Genomic DNA, 24,709 nt, shown 5'->3' on the forward strand with positions numbered 1-24,709 from the left:
GTCACAGGACATGTTTATCTTAGTTGGTTCACTGTTACATAAGGAAGTCCAATTATCCTACTTCAAAGTTTTATTATTCTTTATAAAAAACAAATTTAAAAAAATAAAAATGTTTATAAATTTATAGAACCCAAGAAAAGGTAGTTTTGTTTAAGACATTGCTTTAAATTAATATGTGTTATTGACGCCAGCTAACAAAAAAATCGCAACTAAAGAAAATGTATCTAAGAATGGTATCAACACCCTATAAATATATTCATATAGCTCGGTGTACCAGAAAATATTACTATTTGAGGGGAGTCTACGAATATTATTTTATGTCTAACATGGGATATTAGCCTAATCTAAAATGGACAAAAATCATATTTTTAAGAATGATTTAAAAATTGGATTTTCATTATTTCTTTTCTATTTTTATATAAAAACCATTAGTTATATATTTATATTATATGTTTATATAAAAACCTTAAGTTAATAAAACTCTTTAGTTACCCTATTTAACTCAATGTCAAAATTATAAAGAGATCCATACCTCCTCATAATATTGTGTTAACCGGTGTGGCCTTTATTACAACATTATACATATGCCCAATCAATACTTACTTTGTTGTTGGGCAGCGGAATTAAGAAATTGCTGCCAGGCAACGTTCCCCTGCGGTGGCGCCTGCTGGTAGGTCTCCGGGTTCTGCTGCTGACTTGCCGGTCCCTGATTGATTGCCTGCGGTTGGCTCGGTTGAGACGGCGCCGTTGCACTGTTGTTGCTTGGTCTGTGCTGGTGCTGTGCCCTCAGCTGCTGAGCGGTTGGCTGAGGAAAAGAGGACTGAGGATTAGGATGAGGAAATTGATTTTGGGTAGGACCGTATTGAGAACCTGTAACATGTGATAAATATATGATCTAAATACTAATGAAACCAAAAAAATTTAGAGGTCAATTTCAAAAATATAAGTTACGTTTTTGGAATGTGGATATTATATAAATTACTGGTTTCATAAAAGGTTATAATATAATAGGTTAAGCTTTTTTTCTTTCAATCGTTCTAGCAAAGGAGCCTATTTAAAACATAATTCTTAGATTTTTTAGTAACAGTATGAAGAGTGCCCAGGCTGTCATCTATAAGTATATATTAAGCGTCCAAAATTCTCCAAAATTTTTCTCCATATCTTACTAAACAGTGCTTTTTTTCAAAACGAACCATTCTTAATAACGTCAATCTAGATACACAGGGGGACGTTTAATTTTATATTTGACAGAGTTCTGTCAATAACCTCTTTACCTCCAGCTAACCTTACTTTGATATAACAAATGGAAACCCTCATCGTCTGACACATCATTGTAAGCAGCATTAAAATGTTTATTCAACACTGCCAAAAAAAACTTAAATCGGTTAATGTACCAGCGAATAGTGATCTAAAATGTCTGGTAATAATGACTATTTTATCGACGTCATACTTCGGTACGTCAAATGACTATCCTATAGTGGATGGATACATAATTTTGAAGGGCATACAATCTACCACCCAACGGTGTATACAAAATGTAAGTTTATAGACTTATAAGCAGTAAAGGTGCAAAAAGTTGTTTAAAAACTAAACAATTTAATGAGGTTCCAGAATTTATTTTAATAAGTGGTCAAAATGTGCTCCGTTATTCGCGAGACAATAATAAAGTCTGTTTTGAAATTCCTCACTAACATATGCCAGTTTGTCCACTAATATTTCTATATTCGCAAGTAATTCGATACTTTAAATCGTCAATATTTTCAGGTGGAGGGTTTTATAAACTTTGCTTTTTAAATACCCCAAAGGAAAAAATCTAATGGTGTTAAGTCTGGCGACCGGGCGGGCCATTCAATTCCACCACGCCTGCCAATCCACATCCCTGGAAACTGTTCATTAAGCCACTCTCCAACTGTCAAAGCGTAGTGCGGGAAACTCTATCTTGTTAGAACTATAAATTATTTTCGTTTAGCATTCCAATACCATTTTCATCCACTAGGTTTTCCAAACATTGGACGATTGAAGGATTGGACGATTGATTCGAAATACAAAAATTTGACGTCAATAAAATATCCATTATTCCCCGTTACTATTCGCTGGTACGTCAACCGATTTAATTTTTTTGGCCCTGTTGAATAGACAAGTTTTTTTCAACTATTATTAGTTTCACAAAAAAATGTCGCAGTTTCTCAAAAACTGCAAAGTTCTATCTTTAAAATGATATAATCAAAATAACACTGCAATTACAACCAAAATGGGACACAGTGTATTTATGAAAAATCTTTTACATTACTTACTATGAGTTTTTGTTATTTCGAAATATATTTACCACAAAGAATGTACACAAAAAAAAATAGTTTTTTGCTTATGAAAAAAAATATTTTAGGTACTTACAGTATCGGACAAAATTAGAGCAACTTTTTAAATCAATATATAGGTTATTTAGGTTTTATATTAATTGGTAAATAAAGTTCAATTGAAACACAGGTTAAATATAATATTTACATTTAATTTCTAATACGATCCGATTTATATTATTAAAATAAGTAAAATAAAGATTTTTCATCACGAAAAAATTAGAGCAACTAATATTTTTTCCAAAACTAAACTGTACACAGAACTACAAGAATCAATATTTTATCCAGTACCCTATTGTTCCTAATGACTTTATCGCATTTTTTCGGCATTGAAGCTACCATATTGTTTATTACGTGTTCACCTATGGAATTCCAGCTTCACGCAACGGACTTCTTCAAACAATTGATCAGCATTATGTATTTGTGATCAACGAACACGTTTTCCACTGTTTCCCATAGATGTTCTATGGGATTTAGGTCTGGCGGTTGCGGTGGCCACTTTAAAACATAAATTTTTTGCTTAGTAAACCAATCTTTTACAATGTTAGCGGTGCTGTTTTTACAGTAGTAGCAACTTACTTTAGGTAAGCTTTTTTGTCCTATAGAACGTCTAACAAATTGTCCTTTGTCATTTAAAAATATAAGAAATTTAGATTCATCAGAAAAATATATCTTTTCTTATATCTTTTTCCAACTGTGGGTGGTCCAGTTTTGATGAAACCTAGCAAATAACAATCTTGCGTCCCTATTTTTCTTAGATAAGAATGGTTTTTTGGCTGGTTTTCTCGCTGGTAATCCGAAATACCGTCCACTAAAGGACGTTGAATAGTCCTGGAATACACGTTTACGTCACCAACTGCGGCTAAAATCTGAGTCGAAGACATTCCTCGATCATATATACTAAGTCATTTAATGCGCCTGTCCAAGTTTTTCGTGGTTTTTCTTGGTCGACCAACACGCTTAAAGGTCGTAACCTTACCTCGGATTCCGTAATTTTTAATAGTTTTCGATACAACGTCTTTTCCAACTCCAAATGTGGTTGATTGATATAATTAATTGTTTTTTACCAGATAAACAGGAATCAATATTCCAGCGAATAATGCACACCACGCAGCATATTTTAAATAAAAACTCTCACAACTGCATTTTCTCATACAATACTAGAACCACTCTTTTTAAGTTGCTCTAATTTTAGTCGTAGCTGTTTTAATGATCCTTTTTTTATTTCGACTTTGAAGTACAAGAAAAATTGTACAGTAAACAAACAACATTCTTGCCTTATAACAGACATATTTTTATAAAACATTCTGTAGGGAATTCAATATAAACAATTAATGCCAATATTTTAAAAGTTGCTTTATAATTGTCCGATATTATATGACATTTTAATGTTCTACGCAAGCATTAAAAACTCAGTTTCTATTACTCAGTGAAATGTTTCCTGGTGGAGTCATAAGTAATTTTCCGTAAATTATTTTATTTCCCTACGGATTTAACTTACACGCCTGTAAGATTTTCTTTATTATCTTGCCACCTTGCGAATATTAAATTGCCTAAACAACATATAATTTTTGATTGATTGCTTCCCAGGTGATTTATATTCGACTGACAAGAATTAGCCATTTTGTATTCCTAGAATTCTTTAAGGTGCAGCGAACACAATTTTTTGTTATTTTCCAAGGCTAAGAAATATAAAAACTACCTTTTCGTTAAATTATGGCGTTATATGAAAACAACTTATTTTATATTTTTTTTAACAAAACCTGATTCCGTTTATTCTTTATTCACAATTAAAACGGAGCAAATATTTTTCTGAATATAATTTTTTTTCCGATTAAATGCAAAAATACTCAATTATTAATGAAAAATTATATAAGGTGCTCATGTAACACTATAATTTAACAAAAAATTAAAGGTTTATTCTTACTTAGTCTAATGCAAATTTAGAGGATATAAAAATAGGCAATAAACGCAATAGATTTAATTTTACTCATAAAGAAAATATAAAATGTAGAAAGAGCAATGCATATTTTATATACACTCTAATATTTATGATTTAGGTATCAGCCACAGGAATAATTGTAAATATAAAAATTATATATTTTTTTATTAAAATACTATTTTGTTCAGATAAGCTTCTTGTAGCAAAGAAATAATAAAGTTAGTAACAAAGGATGTGAAGTAGGAAATTCTTCATAAAAAGCCTGGATTTTTGAGGGTTGAAACAAAAAAAAGTAATGTTTAGAAAATAATAATGCCATAATAATTATTATTTTCTAAACATTACTTAATACAGTAATAATGTTATTAGTATACTCAAAGACATAGTAAAACATAGACTAATTAATAAGCATAATAAACATGAATAACACAAATTTTAGGTCGTTATAGATACGCACGAGTTACTAAAATCAAATAGAAACAGCATCGATCGATTGTAGAAATAAATCATTACTTATTACTGACAATTTACAAATAACAAGTAGTAACATTATTGTATCACTTGATTGTTTTCTAATGCCGCGCCGTCATGGCCGACTGTTACAATTTAGAAATCATATATTCGGAATATCGTATCTTTATACAAAGTTATCCTTATTTTTGCTTGTACGAATGCTTAATAGGATTAAATTAAAAAAAGAATATTTTCATTTGAAAAATAGCCAGTCACTTCAGATGGTTCATTAAACTTAATTTATAATCAGAATTCTATATAAAGCCTGCAAACGTAATTTTCAACACAAAAACCTAAATATATCATAAACAATAAGATTGAGATATAGAACAGTATACACAAAAAGTATTTAGATTCTGATGTAAAATTAAAAATTGTGATGTATCCTTAAAAATAACGAAGTTGACATCTATTTCCGGAGTTGTTCATATTGACTTTACAGATTCTTCAGTCAAATTTACAGATTCTTCCTTATTATAGATTCGCCGCAGACATACGATGCGGTTACTGCGGTTCACCCTGTATAGTTGTATAAATTATTTTTTAATTTGTTTATTTTAACGATACATCAAGAACATTTATATTAGAAAAGTCCAATTTAAGTCAATATTACTGTATTTTTTGACTTATTATCTCTTTCAAAAAAATGGGCTTAAAAAACAGCAGTACTCGGCATTGCATGCCAAAGCACGAATACGTCCCTTGTGACTTTATAATTGCTTCTTAAAATGTTAGCGTTTAAAAACCGAAAGTAACGAACTTTGAAAAAAGAACTCTTCGGAAAAAAGCATTACTTACCTTGAGAAGGATACTGCTGCCCAATGATGGGTTTGCGGTGTGGCGCATTGGGGACGGCTTGATAAGTGCGTTGTTGCGGCATTGGCTGCTGCTGGGCAGCCAGCTGCGCAAAGAACTGATCAGGGGTCTGCGATTGGTAATTATTTGCTTTAACTATTGGACGTCCCACTAAACAAAAAACGTAACATTGAATATATAGAAGCAAAGATTAGATATATTTCAACAAATCGGTTCGCTTTTTTGATCGCCTCAAAATTCAGGTATTATTCTCGAATAAAAAAGTAATATTATTATAATTAATACTATAATATATTAATATTAGTTTTGAGAAAAATGTATGTTGGAAAAAATTTAAATAATTAAATAACGTAATATAAAATAACATACATATAGTGGTTATTTTAACGGCTTGTTTACCGTGTTAATATGTTCAAAACCATATAGGTTTATTTGTGAGAAGACCAAAATTAAAATTATTTTTTGTTTCACATCTATATGGAAATATTACTTAAGATACACAACTGTATGTACCCATTAAAAGGAAAAACTTCGCAATCTATACTTGGGTTACCGAACAGATGGAGTGGTCACGTGATCGTTCTGCGCCGGAGGTGTGGCTTAGAGCCTCGATAGGATTCATGACTTGGGGTTTTATTTAATTTTATTAGTCGAGCGGCTTTAGATCGTTTTGGTTAAATTTTCTGCTATTCGAATATTTGAATCTTCGCAATATTGAAAAGTTGAGATTGTGTTTATTTTTTTGTTAATTTGTTTGTTAACAAATAATGGCTGACGCGCCACGTACACCCCCATTGTCACCCACCAAGAAAAGACTACGAAAACATTTGACCATTGCTGAAAAGGAAGTGATTATGAACATATATGAGAAGCGAATGTGGACTATGGATGCCATGATGGAAGTCCAAGTAGAGCCACTTATTATAAGTAATGTACATGAAGACTCATCAGATTCAGATAGCGAGTAATTTTTTAGGAAACTTTGATCTCTTCTTTATATACATATCTATTAGTATTATTTTCCATGAATATTTTTTATAAATTAGTTTAATATAGTATAAATACATTTACAATAAACTTTTTTAAAAATAAAACTTGTCTGATATATTCAATTTTCCATCCGTCAAAAAGAAAAACAAAAATGTTGTTTTTTTTAAATAATGTTACATAGGTAGAAAATAATTTTAATTTTTTACATAATTATAAACATAATGTGTATAAAATGTATTAAAATAAATGTAGTATTTGTTCCTTTTAGGAATAAAATAGTAGTAATAGTAAATAGAGTAAATAATAGTAAATAGAAATATAAATTGAATAGTAAATATATTTAAATTAGAAAAAACAGATATTAAGCTATAATACACACTGGGAAAGGGACAGGGTAAAATTAGAAGGATCCATCATAAAATTCGCCGTCTTATTGACACTCTGTAAGAAAATCAACTTCAAAAACTAATAATAAAATTATAAGTAATCTTTTCTCTTCGTAAAACGTGGATATCGGATGAAAACAGAAACAATAACAAAGCATTCTTAACTTAAAAGATCGATAATGAAATTTCGGCAATTGACATTGTTGGCTGTGACAAATCTGTCTGAGAAATCTGTGTGAGAGTGCTAATCGCGGACCATGTTAAATTATTAAATATAATATTTATTTTTCTTATAACTTTTATTTTAACAAGACTTTTAAAATAAGAACAGATTTTTTTGTAAAATCTGTTATTTCCTTTATATTCTTATACATTAATCATACGTTTACGATGGCTATCTATGTTTAATATAGTTATTACTATAGTTATTGCTTTAATTTTTTGCACCAAGGATATGAAATAGGAAACGTGAATGAGTGAAGTATTAGAATGTATATTTATTAGTAAAAAAGTCCGATCTAAGTTTAAAATATCAAATAATGAATAAATCCACAAAAAGAAATATATCGTTTGCTCTTCGTGCAGCGGTTAACAGCAATATTAGACTACTGACGCGATATCATCTTATAACCATATCCGTCGCTATGATGTGAACTATTTGTACAACTTAGGGGTCACACTAAAATTTTCGAGTTTTTTTTGACAAGGCGGGATTTACGTATATTTTGAATAAAATAGAATATAATTCAGAAGAGCATTGTTGCAATTTCACGAACAGAAATTTTCAAAAATCTTCTAATCCCATTCCGAGAGCATTTTCCCTCCATTCGATCCCAGATAACAGTTTTTAAAAACAACTATTGCTCCTCAAACGAAAATAAACACGAAGCAGGTTAAACTGAAAGCCAGACAGAGAAATAAAAATTATTTCCAGTAAAAGCTTATTAAGCAGGTTGAAAGCGCAAACAGGCTCACTAGGGCCACGCGCCATGACATATTCATACATGTGTTTATCACTACTCTGCCGCTAAAAAGCGAGAATCGGCGAACTATAGACAAGTTTAAGTACTGAATCAACCCTTCAACCCTTAAGTACTGAAACGACACAGACCGGCCAGCACAACGCTTGTAATATACAGTTTGGGAAATTGATTACTACCAATAGAGGTGCTCAAAGTTGAAATATGGCAACGCGCGCGAATGTCTGCATTTTGGGCGCTCTGCTACTCGCTTGCTACGACGTTGTTTCCAGTACGACATTAGAAAGCGTCTTATTATGGCGGGGTTAACTGTGTTTCTTGAAATAAAGTTTCGCAAAATATTACGCGAAAGTTCAAGCATTTCTAAAATATATATTTTTTTAATGCATGCTTTCAAAATATTGATTATGGTGTGTATTGCGTAACAAAAATTAAAGCAATATTCTAATAAATATATAATATAAACTATGATTAAAGTAGGAAAATGTAAACACTATACAGATTTAAAAATATTAATAAAATGTAATTATATATTACATATAACATAATTAAAATAAACCAAAATTGTTTCGTTAACTAAAAGGGTCAAACAGATCCCCCTCCTTGGCTAAACAATAAGTTAATCTATCATAATAGTTATTTATGTACCAAGTGTGTAAAATGGTCGTTTTTTTATGAATTGGAAATTTTTCATTCACCTACGGCTAATGCGACAATTCCCATGAATACATGTGTAACATATACAATTTTTTATACTACCGAAGAAAACATTAAAATTACACGTTAGGCACTAGTGCGTAAAAAGGGAAACTTCATAAGCCCTGCGAAGGGTGTAAAGAGAGTACTCTTCGCACGGTAGTAGAAAAAAGTAATTTTGTACTTTTTTTGATGAAATGGAATTGACATTCAACAAGTTTCTCTCACCACTTTTCTAAATGTATTGGCATACTAAACTCGCGTTTAAAATGGCCTCCTTAAGATAACTTCAAAAATAAAAATCATTTGGGGAGAAATCTGGAGGTCTAGAAGGCCATTTAATATCACCAGTCACCACTAATAATACAGTTACGGTAGGTATTTGTTAATTCTTTTATCCTAACCGCATTATGAGCAGGGCAGCCGTCTCGTAAATAGCCGGAAATAGACCAATCCCAGGTGTAAATCAGGAAGGATTTGAATAACAGGAAGAACTTGAAAACATCTTGTCGGACTTGCATTGTCTTATTTATTTATTGTAACACGACGTTTCGGTTGGTAAGTATCTCCAACCGTTATCAAGTGTAAACTGAACAGACAATGCAAGTCCGACAAGATGTTTTCACTGTACCATTGTCTACCACATTCAAAAACAGGAAGAACTTGTTGCAGCAACTCAAGGTATTTTTAACATTTAAAATATCAATACCATCAAAATGGTTCTTTAATATGACCGCTCTAAATACGAGCCCAAACATTACATTTTTAATGATACTGAATATGGAATTTAAAATTCCTGTGCTCATTTACCCGACACCAATATCGAATAACGGAAGGATTGTGTTGCCCATGTAATGGAAAAGAAGATTCATCTGAGAATAGACTATTTCGTCAAAAATGTTCAATCGACCCTTTGAGGTTCGATAGAAGGTTCTGGTACTTTAGTGTGGCCTTTATAACAAAAGAATGATAATTAGAAACCACATTTAAAATGGTTTTTTGCAAGGAACCGGTCTCTTTTCAAATGTAATTGAAAACAAATTCCTACATTGTACTGCAAACCAAGGTATGCCGATATTATCATTATTATTTTGTATAAAATAAAAACTGCAAATACCTATCAGAGGACCGGAGGCTGTCGCTCATCGACGAGAGGAAGCGGTGTTGCCATTATGTTAGATAATACGAAGTCTTCAATTCCCCAACCTGTATAGTAAACTACTAAAAACTTTAATCGATTTCTGTCACCCCGACAAAGTAGTAGATAAACCATATTGAATACGAGTATTATGGTCTGGAAGACAGGGCTGGAGACAAACGGCAAGTGTTTAAATTAGATTTTACAAAGTTTTAATAAAATCCAATCCTCTTATTTAAATTGGATAAGCAAAATCTATATTAATGTAATTTGTGTGGATCGTACCAAATTATTTAAATAAGTATATTTTTAAACACAATCAATGTAAAGTAAGTAACTAACGTAGACGGAATAATGATAATTCTCGTACTGAACAGAAATAGCGTTCTAAAATATAGAATGCTCCGATACCCGACTGTAGTGGAAGCCCGATGGAACATATGTGTTGGAGTAATGTGCTTTATAAGACATGACATTTAGCAAAAAAACCCTATTAATTATTATTAGTAAAAATAATATTACATCTAAGATTTTTTTTAAAAATACGAACCTTGCTTCATTGGATAGCCTTGGTTCCATTGTTGACTGTTAGCTTGAGATGGTGGACGAGTTCCTGTAAGAGCGCGCCCTTGTTTTAATGTATTATCACCAACAGCTTTATTTTCTTTGCCTAAAAATAGTAAAATTACTTTTAACCCAGACACTCTAGGAGGACAGTATTATATAGAACGAATATTCATCATCATTATTTCATTTGTACATAGTGTGACCCATTTCCATTGGAAAAAAAACACATTTTAGAAAAATGCCCTGTATTAAACAAAATTCATTTTTTAAAGCTAAAGACAATGTATTTATTGTCTCTAGACGAATAAAATATTTAAAACACCATTAACCTTTAATAAAGGTTCCAAAATTACAATATATCTTGAAGACCAATTTTACTAATAAAGAGGACTGGATATATTCAAATATTTTTATTAGTACACAACTTATTTCAATTTATATTCCTAGTGCCTCTACTTTTCCATCATCATTATTGGATAGTTTTAATGTAGTAGCGCCTGCGATATTTTCAATTACTTTTTTTTTTCATTTCTAAAATTTAATCCAACGGGTCCCCAATTACAGGACATGGACAAATAGAACAAGACAAAAAATAGATTTTATAAGAAAAAATGAATATGAAAAGCGATATTTTTTTAGAAATAATTTTATCACTAAAACAACAAAAATATCAATCAATAAGAAAAGACAATAGACAAGAAATAAGCGGAAAACGGATAAACGAAAAACTACCACAACATATCAGTTTGAGTACTCAATTGAATGTAGATAAATAACTATTTATATATATTCAATTGTCTAGTTAGACAGGTTATTATAAGTTTCACCTAAAATATAAATTGATGAAAATTGCAGAATAATGTGTTAGTAAGTCAATTTGATTATTTCTTATTTTATATAAAAATATTTTAAACAGATACTGTCTGAGTACTAGTAAGTTCATATTAAAGGTTCCCTGTAGAATAACTTGACAGAAGCGTTTTGAAGCAAATTTAAAATATAAAAGTTTTAAAACATGTTTCTGCACCCTTTCTAAGGACTGTCGATGAATAAATTATCAACTGAAGCCACCACACTACTGAGGTCTATTCTAATTTATATCGTTATGAATGTGAAATCAGCTTTATTCAAATCTTTAAAACCTTTGCTCAATTTGACTAAAAATCCACGTTTTGGTGGTATTAGTTTATGTTTTCTAAGCACCTAACAAATAAATCTTTGAGGCAGAAAACTACTCCTAGATCGCGAAAAATATTTAGGCCTGTTTAATATAAATTCCGTAGATACAATAATCATATTCGATTGGTTGGATTTTGAGGTGTACATTATTACTTAGAACTTCAATCAATATTCAGGTGAGTTTATAAAATAAGTAATATTTTAATAATCGATGGAAGCAATTGAGGCCGATGTTTTAAGGTCATCCCCATATTTTTTAATAGTATTGGAGTTTAGGTGGCCCCAAAAAGAAGAGAGTCTAGAACTGAGCCTTAAGGGAATCCAGATAAAGCAAGAATACCTTTGAACTGGATAAATTGGACACCCTGGACAAATGATTTTTTTTTGTTTATTTGATAAAAGATGCTGAATGGCATTGCCAAAGTCAGTGTTTAACATTCCCATAAAAGTTATGTACATATATTATGCGTTGTTATTTTGTATGTGTCACGCTATTATCGATGTCGTTGGTGTAGAAATTTTGGCCTATAAGGCTTAATTTTATTTATCTTAGGACACCACCGTAGACACTCTCTAGAAACATGAAAGTCAACATTTTTTAAAATGCTATGAGAAATTTTTTAGACTAACCTAGAATAATTTCATTATTTGCATTTCTTCTTATTACAGCTCTAGTTTTCAAATATTTTGATACCATACAATTTTCACTAAATATTTCCTTAACCTTATTTACGGCCTCAAAGCCAATATTAGGACGATCTGCATGTCTTTTATTAAATATTCTGCAATGTGCTATATAAATATTGTGCTATACTCTTTGGCACTTTGCAATATTTTTGCTAATTTTAGAAAAGAAAGTTAGCACGGAAAGTATAATAATTTTGCTTTCCGACTTTTCTCATGATCGCTAATATAATAATTAAATAATTTAGTTAATACTGACGAAAAATTTATTACTATTTAAAAAAATATATTTTTTTAAAAACAGTATCACCTGCTTCAAGAATATTTTGTTTCGTATTGTGTAAAATAAATTAATATTCGGTTCTTTTTTCGGATGTGATATTGATGGCGAAGTTTTTCTTTAATGAACACATTAATAAAAAATTGAAATTTGATGATCTAGGAAACTAGGAATAAGTACTGTAGAGTGTCTTAAAAACATGAATAATACATCTAAATTTTATCCCGTAGTAGACTTTTCATTAATTGACCACTAAAAAAAAATTAAATCGGTTTATTAACATAAAATTTTATCTGACTGAATAGGTCACGCTGTATGAAAAAACTATTAACTTTTGATCTGTCTATTCACACACAACCTAATCACTTTACGATAACACGTTACCTTCATCCTTGTCGGCTGTCATCTTTCTCAAAACCGAGGTGGGTGTGAAGGCGAGTGGTGTTGGAGACGATACACCTTTGCTTCCACTCTGTTGGCTTACAGAAAGACCAGAAGTTCCGATTCCACCGGGAGATGATGTTCCTGCTGGGTTGGGACTAGCTACCCTTTGCATTTCCTTCTTGCGAAAATTTTCAGTCTGTTCCTCAAGGCGTTTTTTAATCATGGCTCTCTGTAGAATATTGTGAGTGTGGACATGAAGTTCGCGTGGAGATGGAATGCGCTGGTGCATAGCTATAAATACATACATTATTGTTAGGAGCTTAAAAATAAACTGCTACTCATTAAAATGAATTTATTCAGATATTTAGTATGTAAAAAGGTTGAGAGTACTACTAAGTTAAAAAAAAAGTAGGTGCTGCCGCCAAATCCTTTATAAAGTATTTTTGTACTCGTACAAAAAGGGCGCTAATTTATTTATAAATTTGGAATTAAACAACTCAGTGCAGCAAACTTAAATGAAAAACTATTACTACATCATACCTACTTATCTGATAAATTACAACTCAACCATATCCAGTGGCCGATGAAATTTGGATGCGCAGTAGCAAAACCCTTTGACGAAGACATTAGATCGTTTAAGGGACGCTGGTCGTAGAGGCCTGTTACTTTACATCGTAGTGTTATAGCCGAGTGATATAATCGATATTATTTAAGTGGTAGTGAGAGGTGTTTTTGCACATTTTCGAAACTTAGGAATTTTAAAATGTCTTTAAGAGTAAAATAAAAAATAAATTATTAATGCGTCAAAGTCGTGAAATAATTACCAATTTATTAAATTTTATGTAAACTGAAGAATTGGCTGGAGAAGTCAATATCCCTCTTAAAGAGTTATTTTCTAATAAATATTTCCTTAGACATAAATCTTAATCCACCTATAATACAGCAACATCATTTTTAACCCCCAAAAAAAGAAACAGAAACAGAAGTTTTAAAGATCTTCTGAACGATGCAGATTTGAGAATTTTGCAGAGACTTAATCATCATGTGATGGCAAAGAAGGTTCCTACATTAAAAACCATTCCGAAAAAAATTGTCGAAAATACCGGCTATTAAGAATGTAAAAAGAGTTCGTAAAGAGGTCCACAAAATTGGTTTTTGTTGGAGATAATTTCAAAACAATCGAACAAAATAGAGAAGAGCACGACATAATATACACGGAAGAAAATAATATTATTTATCTCATATCCACACTAAAGAATGGAGTGATGAGAGTTTGGTAGATACTAAAAAATCGATAGACAAAGGACTAAACCTTATTATAATGCATGCAGGTGGTAAAAACGAGTTTGTTCCTAACACATATATAGGTTGGAAATCAAATGCCACAAGTAACTTTCATTATTATATGAACTACGAAAATTATAAAAAGTGTGACACGGAGTATCTAATTCCAAATTTAAAACCAAGAACTGTGATTGTAAACGATAATGACCCATATTATAATGGAATAAATGTTATGAAATAAATGAACTCTTTAATGCAAAGGTACGATTACCACCAGATCCAGATCTAAACCCAATTGAGATAGTTTGAGCTGAATTAAAGGGATATGTGGCAAACTTTGATTTTAATTAAGTTGTGCGATACTGTGATAACTTTCTGAAAGAGTTTTCACCTGACAAATGACCAAGATTTTTTTATATTTTCCTTTATTTCTAAACACACGTCACCTACCCTAACAATTTGATTTTAAATAATTTTAATAATTTTTAGGACCAAATATTAACAAACACTTGCTGGGATTTAAATAAAGAAAATGCTGTAGGGAAATAGATCTTAAGTTTTCTAATTCTGTATTAATACATTGAAGCGACTCACGAGCTTGCTCTTAAAAAAACGAGTAATATAGTTCTGTATCATCCGCGTAGTAGTGAACTTTACATGTTTTTATTATTTTATTAATATTTAATGTATATATGGCATATAATAATGGACTTATAACCGATACCTGAGGGACCCTCGCAGAGAATATGCTGTGAGCTAGAGAACATTCTATCAATCCTGACACACTGACTTCTTCCTGTCAAATCATATTTAAAAAATTGAATCGCATCTCTTTTAAATCCTACATAAGATAAAATTGCTAATAATAAATTATGATCGGCCCTTTCGAAATCCAGACTGCACATCCGCTGGTATTTATTATGTTGAGCATGTTTGGTTATTTGGTGGTGAATTATTTTTTCTAACACCTTAATAAGTCTATATAGAACTTGTGGTTTGTGAAATTCGCGTTGGATTCAAGATTACTTGCATAAGACCAACATTATCCAACAAGTTAAACTCATTAACATCTTTAGCAAATAGCTCAAATAGTCCAAAATAAAATCTCCTGTACAACAGATATTATCACATATTGGGGTAAGCGAGGTAAGCACATTGTCAAACAGAGATAAAAAGTTCACCGTTTTATAGGAGGGCGGCCTATAGATGCAACCAAAAAGATAAGTCTGTTTGTTAATTTTTAATTTAATCCATATTTGTTTAATATAAATGCTTTAAGTATATTAATTTTTTCCAAAACATAATCAAAATAATCCTTCACATTTACCTACTCCTCCCCCTCCTCGGCCCACTCCATCTTGCCTTATGAAGTTATAACCCAGAATTTTAACCACTTGAGAATTTATCTGTGGACTCAGCCTTGTTTCAGATACTCCGACTATCTCAAAACTTAAGGCAGGCAAAAATGCATTTAGCTCATGTATTATTTTTTTTAAATACTAATAAAAGTTGCACAAATTCTTAAAATCCACGGCTAAAATATGCCGAGTCTTAACTCTGCCGAAATATGGGAATTTAACATTTTGTATTAGGTTTATAGTTTTCTATCCCTGTCGCATACTAACTCGTTCACTCTTTCGTCTGCGCATCTCATCGGCCACTTGGATATGGTTGAGTAGTAATCTATCTTTAAAATTCATTATCTTTACTTAACATTTACGCCCATATAGTCAAATAAAAATCAGATATTAAACAAATCACATCATAATTATCTTGATAAGTTAACCTAACCTAAAACTCATTATTAATTTAAGACTAATGTAGTCTAGCAAAAATATTTTGTATTTAAAATGCACACTCACCAGGCACCGCCAGATGATTTGGGCTGGTAGCCCTAATTGGCGACACACAATAGGCTGCATGTAAAAAATCATTTTGTGATCAAGCTAAAGTTTTCAGTAACATGTACACAACAACGCAAAATAATTTTTAAGTTATGTGAATGGTTTTTTTATTTGGTAGCAAAAGTAGCGAGTAGCTAAAAGCGCCACGATTTATTATCTATCAACGAAAATTTAAAATAGATTTACAGATTTAGATAGTTAAATATACATCATAAGAATAAGGCTTTTATAAAGTATTTTATTACATTAAGGGACTACAAAATAAATACAAGCATATAATACAAAAAAAGTTTATACATAGAGAACTGAATAACACCTCTCTGAAAATTAATGAATTATCTTGCAATAAGAAGATGTGGTACATAATTATGTGATATATACTATATACTATTACCAAGGGATATTGATACCGTTAGTAGGCTTGACTTACAGAAGAGTCCACATTATAGCAACTGTTAAAGATTTTAAAAGTTAAATACCAAATACTTATTACATCTTGAAAATATAGATTTATTTAAAAGTTTTGATGTAGATTGAACTTTTTGATATATACTGTCTTGCATTGCCTATCTTTACTTCTTCCGGCCAAATATTAGCTAAAAAATAATTGAGGTATCAAGAAAAAACCAAAAGACAAGATAAATTATTTAGATGCTAATAAAAAAAAACTTTTTTTATCAACGGCGCGATTTGGAAGGAGAAGATTACTGGATTTTTGATCAAATACCAGCAAAAAAAACTTTACAACACGTTGTTTCTATCGACGAATCGAAATTTAATTTATTTCGCAATAGATTCATTCCGATTAATACGCAATTCATTTAATTGCAGCTACAAAAATAAACAAATAATTTTTATTAAAATCTGCAAGTTTAGGAACCATTGCACACAAAAGAGTAATAGTGTTCAGAAATAAATTATAATACAGAATACTGTTTTTAATATTTAAAAAAATATTCTCTATAGTATAAACGTTTTCTATATTTCTATATATGTATGTCTAACCTACCATTCGTTGCCAATCACTCCCTATATACCTAGATATAAAAATATATATTTATAAAAAAATTAATTACCTTACAACAAGTGCTTTCAAAGAAACTGATGCTTAAAACGCCAAATCTATACAGGTACACGGTTTGAAGAAGTGATTTTTCCAAATAGTATACAAAGCTTACGCACGTACTTTCTATTTTTCTAAGATTGCGTATTTATCAGTGGAAATTAAAATCAAACTTAAATATTAAAAAAAAAACTATAAGATAACAAGCCATTGTCCAAATTTGCTAACCTTTTTTAACAGCTAATAAATCAACATCATAACCCAGTGTCGCTATAAATACAAGCAAAAACAAAACACGTGCAAAAAAGCATCAACAACTAACATTTAAACTTTCAAAATGAGCAATCAAAGCAATAAAATATCCAAGCTGAGAAAGCAGGCAAATCAAAATATACTAGAAGCAATATAAAAACCAAATTGAGGACTGGCCAACATTGTCACACGACTCACCATTCGGCGGTAAAGGTGAGACACGCAACTGTTGCTGTTGTATCTGCGCTTGTTGCTGCGGAGGATACAAGTGATGAGCCGACAATGGTACCGGACTTAAAACCCTGGGACTTGGGCCATAGCTGGAAGAATTACCACTATTTCCGTGCAATTTAAGAATACTGAATAACATGTCACGATGACGAGGCTGCAAGGCAGGATTGGCCAACTGCTGGTATAGGTGTTGGATGGTTATTTCGCCGCGTTTGAGGCCTGTCAATACCCAATTCAAAGTCATAATTTCATTGGTTGAGCAAAACGTAATATTAATATTCACGCTGGTATTAAGGATGCCTAGAATTATGAAGCTTGCTTACTGATTATTATTTAAAGTGCCGGCTTAATGAAGTGATTGGTATAATATAAATTGTTTTGAAAAATTTGATTATTAAGATGTGACAGCTAAAAACAAAAAAAAACTAGTATTTAAAACGTTTCTAAACTGTTTTGAATTAAAAAAGGTTACAACAGATAATATGAGAATCATTCTATCAAACTGAAAACAGTGCATATACAGATATCGCAGACCGTCTTCGTTAATAATAACAATTGCAAAACCATAATAAGTACAACGATTTATAGGATTTTCGTGGTCTAAGCTTCATATTTTTTTAACCACCTACTTTGGGAGATGAATTGGGACAAAAGCTGTAAGATAATCGTCTTTGAAGCAGCTAATCTTCTTATCATTTTATTGTAAAGGAAAAAAAAGAATAACATTGATAAGTTGTATGTTGTTATAAATTGTTAAGATAAATATACCTGGAGACTCAAATACTCTATGACCTATGTACAAGGTGTTCCTAGTTTTTTTCTTATGTTGCTAATAAGGTTGAAATAAGAATTACTTAAGATTGTAAACGTCCTGTTATTATTTTTATTCCATTGGCGTTTCTTAATTTCAATCATTTAATTTAACAGTCTCTTTTTATAATTTTGCAGTCTAATAATTTTGCTTTGACACTTTTATATGTCACGTTATTCAGTATTTTTTATGGTCTTTTCAGTGGTACACACTACATTCTTTCATAATCTTCTATGCTAAGAGCTATTAGTTGTTAAACTTGGATCAATACATATGTATTTTAAATAAATGTTTACCCTGTAAAATAGCTTGGGCCTCGGGTCGATTTAACAGCTCTCTACTCTGCTGGGTACCCATATCCATTAGTGGACTGCCCCGCATGTGGGCGGACGCAGCAACATTACCGGACATAAGCTTACCTACAATAGAATCAATTCCTTCTATTAAAAACAGAAATATACAGTATATTAGCAATTTATTGAGAGGTTATTTAAAAAAGCATTTCTATCTTTGCCATGACCAAGAAGTAATAGAATAAGACGATGAAGATGTTTCCAGTATAATGTTGTACCGCTTTATTGAAAGAAAATTAATCATAGTATATGTACATCTTATTTGTCCATCTTAATAAAAGTTAATTAAGTATAATGATATTACTTTTATTATTGTGTTCATTTGTAATAAGTTATCACTCAAGCTAATTTAAAAAATAATGAATTTTATGACTATATAACATAAACAATTTAATTTTTGATATTCGTGACTGAAATCTCGTTGAAAGTCAGCTCTTGATTACTATTATATTATTATAGAAAATATACTGTTATCAAATAAAAATTAAAATAAATCTGAATTTCTTAAATTAAGTCACTTGTCCAGTTCAGAGGTTTAATTTTATAAGGATGAAATTTACCAACTTTTATGAATTTTTACACAGAGCACGAGGAAATTTCAATTGCAGCAGTAATATTGCACATGACTATAATATATACATATCTATCTCATACTACGTTTTACACAATTATTAACAGGTATTTTAATTAAGCGCAATATTTTCTTGCAGTATCTTACCTTACTGTATTACTTACCGAGCATATCCATTTGTTTATGCTGCAGCTGAGCTTGTTGTAGTTTTAAAGTGAGATCGTTAATAGGCGGCTGTTGCTGAGCATGCATAACATTCAGCATCTGTTGATTAGCAACTGCAGCTTGGGCCGCAGCGAAGCGAGCTTCATCTTGTTGCTGGGAATGATTAAGCATCTAAAAAATATAAATAAATTCTGGTATTTTTCATTTAAAAAAATTGTTGAGAATCTATACCCGGATATACTTCAAAATTACCACAGTTTGTTAGAATTTTTTTTAAATATTTTTTTCAATATTTATTTAAATTTAAAAAACTACGCGCATGTTTTAATTGCTTTAGAATTATTGCAATAGAGAAGAAGCCCCTGCTTTTCAGAGGAGTGGTAGATAATCAGCAGTTATAAATGGTTATTATTTATTACATTACAGGCAATATGGCAGAATTTTTTATGAATTTTTTGCAAATATCGGTATTAGTATTAGTCATATGGCATGCAAAAAAAAAATTGTGAACAAAGAGGCAATGGCCAATTGCTCAAAATTATTTTCAAACCGCCGCTAACTTCTTATAGTCTCGCAACAGCAATTTCTTATAGTCTCTTTTAACAGTATTTTTTTACACAGGTCATAGGAGAATCGTTCTTAGAGGGACACTCATTAAAAACATATACTTCTGACATAAAATCTAGTTTAAAACCTCAAATAGACTTCTATAGACCTATGCATAGTAAAAAACTTGTGTGTGATTTGTTAATATTAAACCGTAAACGATAAAAGTAGTTATTCGATTTAATCTAAAATAAAATTTGCAATAATGTATTACTTATCAAAAATTCGTTGTCATTGTTATAACCCTGACCTGGGCACAAAAGTATTGTATCGTTTTTACATTCTCAGGTCAGGTTTTCAGGCTCTCTACGGAAATCTCCCTTTATCTTAATAATTCAATCAATTGAAATATTCCTTATACCAGGGGTACCCTATATACCATATAAGTGGAGCGTTAATCTCCCTGTATAACCAAAGAATATAAATTATGGTTGAAGGGGTACTTACTTCGAGAAGACTCATAGGCGGTCCCGACGCTTTACCAACAGGGCCGTTCTGAGATGAGTGAACACCAGCTTGCTGTAACTATACAAGAAAAAATTTATATTAGTGACTTTGTACCGAGTTGCTACCAACTATATTAAAGAAGTTAAATTATTAGCTACCATATTCGCCTGGGTATGATTTAGATGACGAAAAAGAATGTCTAATAATTAATTAAAATTTAAACGAGCATCACTATTATTGACACCTAGAACTCAAAATCCATATAATTTAAGTATTAACTGTTACATCATACCGGTTATATATCAACTGTTATATCACTTTGTTTTTGAAACAGTTTATAAAAGTCAAATAAGTATCAATTTAAAAAAAAGCGTTTTTAAAAGAATCAAAGAGATACAAAAAAGATTTATATATTTTATAAGTTTTATATATTTAATTTGAATTTATTTTATCTCATTTACCTTGATAACAGTAGTAGATTTAACTATCGAAACGAAATATATTGGTTCAAATTAGATTCTTTCTTATTCAATAAATAGGTTTTTCACTAAGAAACAGAAAGTTAGGTAAAATTTTGAAAAGAAGGATCGAGCTCGGAGGTTGGTAGATAAAACCTTAACTCCTCGGTCTATAAAAAAACTATTATACCTCAGGCAAATTATTGTATTTAAGAATTATTGGACTTGTACCGTTCACGATTTAAGTCTTTAAGATTTCTTCTTCTTTTTAATAATTGAACATAATATGAGGTAGTATTTTCTAAATTAATACTGCTTCTCTTGCTTACTCTATAATCTATACTTGCTTGCTCTAATTAATTCTGCAAACACATTTAGTGCCATATATGGATGAAGTAATGCCAGTAACAGCCATATTTCACCATGACAACGATCCAAACATGCTCTAATACAAATATTCTCTTTGAAATAGTGGAAAAGGCTTGGAAAGAAGTGAACTGATGACTATATTATGAAATTAATTGAGTCCATGCCAAGACGATGTGCAGATGTTATTAAGGAGAAGGGGTACTACACGAAATATTGAACTGATTTTAATTTAGTTGGGTTATATTTTTTTTGCATCAAAACTTTTTTGTTGCTATATTTTTGAATAATAAATTTGCATAAAACAATTTGGTGTTTTATTTATTATGATACAAAAAATATGATAATATGAAAATATAAACGGGCTCTAACTATTCTTGTAAATAATATATAAACCTTACTTATAAAATAGATACTAAAAGATATATAACAGGAAAGTTCAATGTTGCTATCTTTATGCACAATACTGTATATAGATAGTGGTGGGTGTTCAATTGTTTTTACAATAACCTGCTTTAACTTCTTATCGATTTGACCGATTTAAACAAATTTGGTATCGTTGAAAAGAGCATTCCTTCGGCAATAATAATCGACCAAAATATAGTTAATTTAGTTGAATCCTTCTCCGCCTCCTAACTAGCCCCTTAGTTTTGAGACTATAACCCAAAATCGTAAAAAATAAAAAAAATTAAAAAAAATAAATTAAATATATTTTAAAACTATTTAAAATTTAGCTACAAAATGAATAAAATGTTAAAGAGGCAATTGTGAGACTAAAAAATATAATTCATTAAAAAAGAAAGGGCCTTGAAGCTATTAAGTCACATTAATATTAATCTCGGAATTCTTACCTTTAGTTTAAAAAGTAAGCCTAAAATACAAATAGATATACTATGTCCAAATTCATTCCAAATACAACTTTAAAATAACTATTAGATAAAAAATGCTTACATTGTATCTTAAATTTACATTAAATAAGAGTGATAATTAGATCAGCTCAATCGCAATGAGAACAGTTGACAACCAACTTAACTACTAACATTTACTAGACTTAGACAGACCTAACTTTCTTATTTTAAATGGAACACTTGGTATTAAGTGTTTCGAGAGAAAATAATATTCTGAGATTAATGATACCACATTTGCTACTTTTTGTTTGAAGGGTTTTTAACGGTTTAACCGAAGTGAAGGAAATCATCTGAATATAAAAATAATAAAAGAGGTTCTCATAACCATTCATGATGTAATTAATTCATAGATACACCAAATTTCATTCGTTTATCTTGAAAAGTTATTAAGTGTTCCCTTTTTCCTGTTATCCGGTATATTAACAAACCATACCAAATACTGAAAAATACACAGCACTGATGAATATACTAACCAATTGTATTATTATTAGTGACTTCTTGGTTGGAAAGGAAAGTTTAGGTGTTTCAGTTTTTATTAGATCATTAAATAGATGTTTCCTCAATTTTGAGCTAAATTTAAGAATTCTTATTTTTTTAGACTAGATACGGGAAATCACTTTTACCTGAACATATGAAATTGATAGTTACTTGATGTCACATAGCTAGAAACAAGTAAAAACAAGTTGAGGGAAAAAATATTGCACAGAAAAAAATATATAACTATTTTCTGGATTTAAGTAAAATCTGTATTGTTGTGACGAATTCATAATGAGTTACTTATTATATTGGGTATTACGTCACTTATAGCAAAAATCAATTTACAAATTTTTATCTCACACCCTCAACAATTGAAAAGAAGAAGAAAATAGACTTATTCACGTATTTAAAAGAAATATGAACTTAAATCTGTAACGATACCGTTCGATATACTTAATTGAATTTAAGTTCAATATAAGTTTTAAATACAATAATTTACTTGAGGTATAATAGATTTTTTATATACCTAGGAGCTGAGGTTCAATCTATTAATCTCTGAGCTCGTTTCTTCTTTTCAATATCCTACCTAACTTTGTTATGAATATTACAATTAAAAAACGATAAAAAACAACAAGAAGACCTACTTTTTTAAAAAATACCTAATTTGAACCAACGTTTCGGTAGTTATATCTACTACCGTTATCAAGGTAATTAAAGTAAAATTAAATTAAATTAAAAATAAAATATACTTATCTTTCAATAAACCGTCAAATCATATAAAAAAGTATATAAAGTATTTTCGAATTAGGAAGAAATTTTGATGAGACTGCATTACTGAAAATTTGAAATTTATTATTTTATAATTATCTTTATAATATTTATTTCTTCTTCTTTTCAATTGTTGAGCGTGTGAGATAAAAATTTCTAAATTGATTTTTGCTATAAGTGACGTAATACCCAATATAATAAGTAACATATATATATATATATATATATATATATATATATATATTCGAAAAATAAAAACGAGTACAAAATAGTTGCTATTTTTACTTTTCAACATGAGGTAAGTTGTCATAAAAACTATGGCAGTCTTTTGGTATCACAGCCTTTAGTTGTTGAAGATGATCCCATTTTTGTTTTTTTATTTTTATAGGCTGGTTTCTCAATTGAGGGAACAACAACAAATCATGTGCAGGTTTGCTATGGTTTCTTCTTTCTGGAAAATTCTGGAATTCTTCTTTAAAATCTAGTTTGATTTGAATGTTACCATCTGACGTGTATTTTATTACTTTTATGTCATTTACCGTTGGATCATTGACTTTTTTGCCTGGTCTTATGGATGAATATTTCTGGTTTACAGAGTAATCCTTTACAAAATCATAGATGTTTTTAACAATGTAGGGATTTTTTCGTCTCGCCTCTTGTGTTATTCTAATGTAGTCGCTAGGTAAAAAAATTGATTTATTCTTGATATTTCGTTCAATTAGTCCATGTACAGAATCAGCTTCCATTTGGGTATGCCCCTTTTCTAGAAATTTTTGGAAGATAGTTATATTTTTGTTGATGCTTCAGCTTAATAGAGCATTCGACAATACTGAATTCTTGTTCTGATAACAACATCCGTCACTCCATATTATGACAGGTTTTGATACGTCTTGCAAATTTAAAATATAGTCAACTAAACAGGAAGCGAATGTATTAGCAGTTAGGTCTGCTTCCGTTTCAGTGAACCAGTAGCATAAACAATGGTGTGTGTTTACATCAAAAATAGTAAAATTGTGACACACAAGCTTTGTCTTATAATATAATGCATTTAAATAAGGACAGACTTTTACGGCTTGAACATCTTGGGTCAATACACAAGCTTGACTTTGTTCTCCTAATAGTTTGTCATTGTTATT

At 30.4% G+C, this 24,709-nt stretch overlaps 1 protein-coding gene across 6 annotated transcripts in view; it reads right to left on the reverse strand.

Moving 5' to 3' along the window:
* Positions 1-24,709, reverse strand: part of LOC126742792 (eukaryotic translation initiation factor 4E transporter-like) — an 83,576-nt gene that overhangs the window by 10,572 nt on the left and 48,295 nt on the right. For 4 of the 6 annotated variants that reach the window (XM_050449587.1, XM_050449586.1, XM_050449584.1 and 1 more), the window contains 8 exons: positions 20,597-20,674; positions 19,543-19,714; positions 18,751-18,873; positions 17,611-17,862; positions 12,910-13,200; positions 10,366-10,485; positions 5,608-5,775; positions 604-870 (listed from right to left, as the gene is read on the reverse strand). In XM_050449587.1, coding sequence (XP_050305544.1) covers positions 604-870; positions 5,608-5,775; positions 10,366-10,485; positions 12,910-13,200; positions 17,611-17,862; positions 18,751-18,873; positions 19,543-19,714; positions 20,597-20,674 — 1,471 coding nt within the window. The remainder of the gene's footprint in view (positions 1-603; positions 871-5,607; positions 5,776-10,365; positions 10,486-12,909; positions 13,201-17,610; positions 17,863-18,750; positions 18,874-19,542; positions 19,715-20,596; positions 20,675-24,709) is intronic. The other 2 variants (XM_050449589.1, XM_050449588.1) reach the window with 2 other exon arrangements.

This window comes from Anthonomus grandis, chromosome 12 (assembly GCF_022605725.1).
Source record: "Anthonomus grandis grandis chromosome 12, icAntGran1.3, whole genome shotgun sequence".
Classification (NCBI taxonomy): Eukaryota; Metazoa; Arthropoda; class Insecta; order Coleoptera; family Curculionidae; genus Anthonomus; species Anthonomus grandis.